The sequence below is a fragment of the Rhinolophus hipposideros genome (assembly GCF_964194185.1).
Source record: "Rhinolophus hipposideros genome assembly, chromosome: 17".
NCBI classification, from domain to species: domain Eukaryota; kingdom Metazoa; phylum Chordata; class Mammalia; order Chiroptera; family Rhinolophidae; genus Rhinolophus; species Rhinolophus hipposideros.
In genome coordinates, this window is record NC_138063.1 from 13,910,433 (window position 1) to 13,916,432 (window position 6,000).

Consider the following 6,000-nt stretch of genomic DNA (forward strand, 5'->3'; position numbering starts at 1 on the left):
TACTGGATTGCCCTCCAGAAATGTATCCTTTAACTCTCCCATCAGCAGTGTTTGAGAACACAGTTTGCCAACACTGGTTACTATGCTGCTACTGAATTCTCCAGGAAGTTTGAGAATACAGTCTTTCTTTTATTTTCTTTTATTGGGGAACAGTGTGCTTCTCCAGGGCCCGTCAGCTCCAAGTTGTTCGTTGTCAATTTAGTTGTGGAGGGCGCAGCTCAGCTCCAAGTCCAGTCGCCGTTTTCAATCTTTAGCTGCTGGGGGTGCCGCCCACCATCCCTTCTGGGAATTGAATGGGCAGCCTTTTAGTTGGGAGCTCGCGCTCTAACCAACTGAGCCATCCTGCCACCCCTACAGTCTCTTTTTAAGTTGAGAACTATATGTTTGCTGAATCTCAGCATTTTCCCCATGCCAGTCTCCTGATGTTAATGCTAACGTAAAATATAAAGCAACTGAAAAATCATCAGCATTTTAGAAAGGGAAAGAGAAGATCCTAACTACCTGAGTAAATAATAATGAGATATTTCTCACTTACTTGGGGGGTAATTAACTGAATATTTTTGGAGAGGAGAGCAGGAATGGTAGTGAAACAATCCTCAGATTTTTATATAGATTTCTAAATGTAAGAGTATATTTAAAATCCCAACGGTGAATTCGATCCAATCTAGGTTACATGTACAGTAAATTAATTTACCTCTTTTAGCACTTAGAATCAAAACAGTTATAAAAATTTACTTAATTAAAGCAACATTGTGCTTAGGTAGAGTCTATGCAGGTGTACATTAGAGAGGTACAATAAAAAAAGAAGGGTAAGCAGATTTAAATTACTTGGGGATCCTATCAAATACAACTTCAAAAATGGTTTGGAAACAAAGCACCTGGGAAGGCAATGGGGTGCGGGAAAGAATAGAAATTGAAGAGCAATTTTATGATAACAGAGGTGAAAAGCAGCATATATGCTAGGCCCTGTGACTACTTTTCATTTCCGAGTAGTCCGGGAACTCTTTCGAAGTAAGACTTTGAGTTGTATAGGTGTATGTCTGTATGTGTTTGCTTATTTGGTGTTTTTTTTTGTAGCAGTCAGTTTCTTTAAAAAAAAAAAAAGGAAAATAAAATGTGTACTTGTTTTTCCTCCCTTTTCTTATTTGATTCAGTGTGGAGTTGAAAACATCAGAAGAGCAGAGTCTCTTAATGGAAATCCATTGTTCTCAAAGGTATCTATAGTATTACAACCATTTTAGTAGAACATATCGGAGAGTAATCCTCTGAGAAACTCTTACAGAATATTGGTTTTCTCACATATTAGAACATTTTGAGTTCCAATTAATTACAAAAATAAAATCGAATTCCTTATACTCTCATCTCACTCCTTTTTTCCTCTCGATAGCCCCAATTTTCTGATTTCTACCCACCTATAACTATGTCTAATTTCAAACCTACCTTTCAGAGACAAGGGGTTAGCAGGTGGGGTAAGAGGATTTCATTTTCTCAAATCTCTATTTTAAGTTTTCTCTAAGCGGAGCTTCTTGGGAAAGGAGAATATTAAAGAATTGGTTCAAAGGATTCATGATTCAGATTAAAAGAAACCCCAAGCCATGATGATTATCTGGGCAGATGGGCGGGGGGGAATGCATGGGGAGACAGCGGACTTCTTGCTTCTGATGGGTCTTTGCTTCTTGTCGTCCGCCTTCCAGGCCCTGGCTGACTTGGTACACTCGCACATCCAGTCAAACGAGCTGTGCTCCAAGCAGTTGACTCTGAGCTGTCCGCTCTGTGTAAATCCCGTCTGCAGGGAGACCAAATCCTTCTTCACCAACCAGCAGCTGTGACACCTGCCAGAGGACCCCGTGCGGTTAGGCAAATGCCCGGCCTGCAGACACTGAGGCCATGGGGGAGGATGTACTTGGAGATCGAAGAAGGGAATTACATGAGTATACGTACAGCCCCTGGCACATCATGGGATTCCTTGAGAAACAGACTCTGAACTCCGTATTGAGGGTTTTCTATTTTTATATACAGACACAGTGAGCACTTATATTCCCTCTCTGTGGGTAATGTTACTAGTTGGGAATGGCCACTAGGCTCTTTGAAAAATGAGTTTTAAAAATTTATCATACAAAAACGCACACATATTTTAAATACAGATTTTAGTTTTATTGCCCCCCAAAAAAACCACCTGCAAGGGTATTACGAGTCCCCTCTGGGGGCTGTCAGTGTGAAGGGCATCTGTTTACAGTCTTGTGCATAGAGTTGGTTTTTTTTTTTTTGAGAACATAATTGAGTAAATGAAATATAATTTGAAAAAGAGGTGTACCTAATCTTTCCTAAGCCTGTGGGTTACAGAATGCCAGGGAAACCATGTGGTCGCCTGCAATGACTGCTTTTGCCAGTGCTGTTACTGTTACTGGTTGTTTTAGTACTTGGGTGTGAACCTCACTGTTCCTCACCATGAAAGCAAATCAAGGGCAGATTCCAAAAGTGCTCTGAGATTCCCCAGGCACACAAGGCTAATAGATGTGTAGAAATCCAGCGCTTGTCATCCGTGCCTTGGTGGGAATCTGTGTGCCCCAGGACAGGGGGGGTTCCTGCTGCTTCCTATCTCCAAGGACAGCAATGCTGGGAAACGCTGATGATCAGCTGCATCTCCCAGGACCCCCGTCAACCTTTCCATCAGGCATCTTCTTTATCATGGTTGAACATCTCCTTTCTGCATGCATGTTTGTTTGAAGAATTATTTTGTAAAGTCAACCATGTTTTATTTTATTATTTTTTTCAACCATGTTTTATAACCTTGAATTCTTTCTTAACTTACAATGTTTCATTTCAGAAATTATATAACATGCTATAGGAAATTTGAAAAATAGAGAAAAGAAAAATAATCACCCTAATGCAACAACTATTCATCATATTGTATTTCATGTCAGTCTTTTCCTGTGGATATTTTTAAGGCCATTGTAACCTTGAATTTGTGAGTGAAAACTTGTTCTAAAAAATGTAGAAATAATGTAGGATCGGAGTTTGGTTTACTATACTTGGTTTTAAATGGATTAAAAAAAATCACTGATGGATCCATAATGAATTCGTAATGATTACTTTGTCTTTCCTCATTGCCCTAAAACTTTGTTCTTCAAAAGAGCATTTCTTTGATTTATTTTTTTAAAGCCAGTTTATAAAGTGGAAGTATTAGAGGAATCATAGATCTTCTATATTCAGGACTTACTATATTAATACATATTATGACATCGGTAACGTTTTAGCCAGTTTGATTTATGTTCTCTGTTAAAAATAATCCAAATTAGTGAATAATCAAAATTATTAAATAAGAATTTACTTTGTAATACAAGAAAAGAAACATGCCATGCACTTTAGTTAATAGTTTGCCCACACTGATAATGACTGAAATCTGAGTAGTATCTACATTTTTTTTTTCCAAATTGGTTTTCCTATTAGTAGATTGTGTTTCCAGAGAAAGGTACAAGGCATAGGTAGTTCTTTAGAATTTTCCTCATTTGTTTCCATCAGCTTTTTGAAGATTCCGTTCAAGGCAGACTTTGAGTGACTGTCCCACATGAAGTGAATACTCTGGGTTAGTGGCGTGACGCTGGAAGTCAGGTTCTGCTTGTGGCCGTTCTCCCTCCTTCAGGAAATTTCCTGAGGGCCTGCCTTACTTCCACTGCTTTAGAGTCGAATATATATTATTATGGACACGTTGCAGAAAACTCCAATTCAGGAGCTCTTGCTAGGGTATCTGAAGCCCCTCATTTGCTAAGGATACATCCAAATTAACGGTATGACTGAGCTGTCTGGATATCCTTCATTCTGAGTTGGAACCAGACTGGCCTTTGTAACGAGAGGCAAATGGGGTTTATTGGGATCACTGCCCATGGTATTTGTTGTTCTAAGAAGTGTTAACCTTTGTTATTAACCATAGATGGTTATGACTCTCGTCATAAGCAAGGGTAGCATTTGGTAGGACAAAATCAGCAATTGCTCTTTTTAGGGCTAACAGTCTTTGAGAATTGTTATCCTGTTTGTCAACCTTGAAATACAAATGTTTGCCCTGGTCATTAGTGATACATTGCTAGCAGTTTCTTCAAGCTGCACTTATTTGCAGACCTTGCTTTAATTGATGAATCAACTTACTGAAAACTTGCAGGAGCTGCGGTCAAGAGGCAGTTTAGCTTGCCAGGATTACCTAAGGCCCAGGTCCCTGTACAAGGAATTCTTGACAATGCATTCTGGAACTACTTACCTTTCTAAAATTAAAAGAAATGTTTGCACTCAAAGAAAATTTGCTTCATATTAGGAGAAATTAAACTTGTTAAAAGCCCTTGAACGGTATAACAGCAGTGTGTCTATGCTGACTGAAAGGTAAAAAGCCATGACTTTTTCTCAGAGTATATATATCCTTGCTCAAGTAATCCATGCGCAGAACATAACATTTTGCTAGGATTCCGTTAATTTTCCCCTTATGGCTGAAATTATTTAGACAATGGTTATGTGGGTTTTCTGCTCCAAGTTGCCCAAACTCAGCCTGCCAGAAGGTACATTATAATATAATAAGAGTCCTAAATTTACATCATTTATGTGTTCAGCCTTTTAGACCTTTTAGAATAGGTTTTCTTTTTCTTGGGGGAAAGTACACTGATTTGGTGGGATGAGTCGCAGAATAAAGTAGCTTTATTCTTTTCTCTCAGCTAATCCATTTACATAAATGGGTATTTCATTCATGAAACCCTAACTTAGGCATACAAGAGAGCGTTTGCTCAATCTGATGCCATTGTGTTTATCCAAAACATGTTACACCACGAAGGTGAGCCCGCACCACTGAGTGGGGGCAGTAGCGACGCGGGTCTACAGTCCTCAGAGTTCTGCTGTGTTTGCGCCTCCATTCTGGAGCCGGTGGGGTTGGGGTAAGGGGCCAACTTGTGTAGCTATAGCTGGAGGGCAGAATTTAGAGCTGGTGGTCCTAAGAAAGAACCGACATCTACGTATGTGTCTGCGCGTGTGCATAAGCCAGGAGCCTCTGACCGCATCTTGAGTACCTCAACATAAGCCCTTACCCTCTGTCCGAGTCCTGAAGATGGCATTAGGAACAGGCTTCCCAACAGTAAGTGGAAATGGGAAATCCAATGAGATGTCAGAAGCTAGGAAAGAAAATTCTGAGTTACCACTAAACTAGTTACCACTAAAACTAGTACCCTACATTAAAATCATAGCAGTATTGGCAGTCCTCAGAGGAGGACAAAAAGCTAATCATTTCATTATTTCTAGAAGTTGTAAAATTAAAAACATTTAATCAAGGTCATGCCCCAGAATGGCTTTGTAAATATCATTCCTAGGAGTTTTGTTCTCATTGCCTAATAATTGGGATTCCTTTGTAAGAAGCCTCTTCAGTAACTTCTCCAGTCCAGGTGGCTTTTTGTGACACTCAGCATTCATTTTATAGAAACAAGTATCATAAGGTTTCAGGGACCATACATCAAATAGATTAAATCTGAATGTCAGATGGCTCAAGAAACCTGAATTCTGCTTGAATTGTTGCCAGTTAAAATATTTAATCATATCATCAGTATATTGAAGTTTCATGTGCTTACGTTCTAGCATTCCTGGTTACTTCAAACAGTGGCACCTGAAAACTTGATGTTTTTTCTTTTTTCTTTGCTAGATTTCTTTCAGCTGGACCGTTGTGTGGTATGGCTCTGATCTGATCTTCGCCTTAAACGTCATGCTTTTTTTCAAAATGCGCTTACTTTGGAAAGTATAAAGTGTGCCGAGCTCTATGGCACCGAGCTGGGTGGTGGGTACCCGTGGGTGCTCAAGAGAAATCAGTTGATGCTGCCATTATTTGTCAGATGGCACTGATGCGGTGAGCAATAGCGGCCAGTGCCCTTTGTGGGATCACGCCTGCCTGCGTGAGCTGAATCGCAGCCGAGCTCTGGGAAGTGGGTACCCTCTAGACAACACATTCCTAATAGTCTAGGATCCCAGGACAGGAAG

The 6,000-nt window shown here is 39.9% G+C and overlaps 1 protein-coding gene across 1 annotated transcript in view; it reads left to right on the forward strand.

Annotated features, from left to right (window-relative positions):
- Positions 1–3,247, forward strand: part of FECH (ferrochelatase) — a 34,482-nt gene extending 31,235 nt beyond the window's left edge. Inside the window, exons 11-12 of the mRNA XM_081079005.1 lie at positions 1,155–1,214; positions 1,695–3,247. Of these exons, the coding sequence (XP_080935131.1) occupies positions 1,155–1,214; positions 1,695–1,829 (195 nt within the window). The 3' untranslated portion in view covers positions 1,830–3,247. The remainder of the gene's footprint in view (positions 1–1,154; positions 1,215–1,694) is intronic.
- The last annotated feature ends 2,753 nt before the right edge of the window (positions 3,248–6,000 follow it).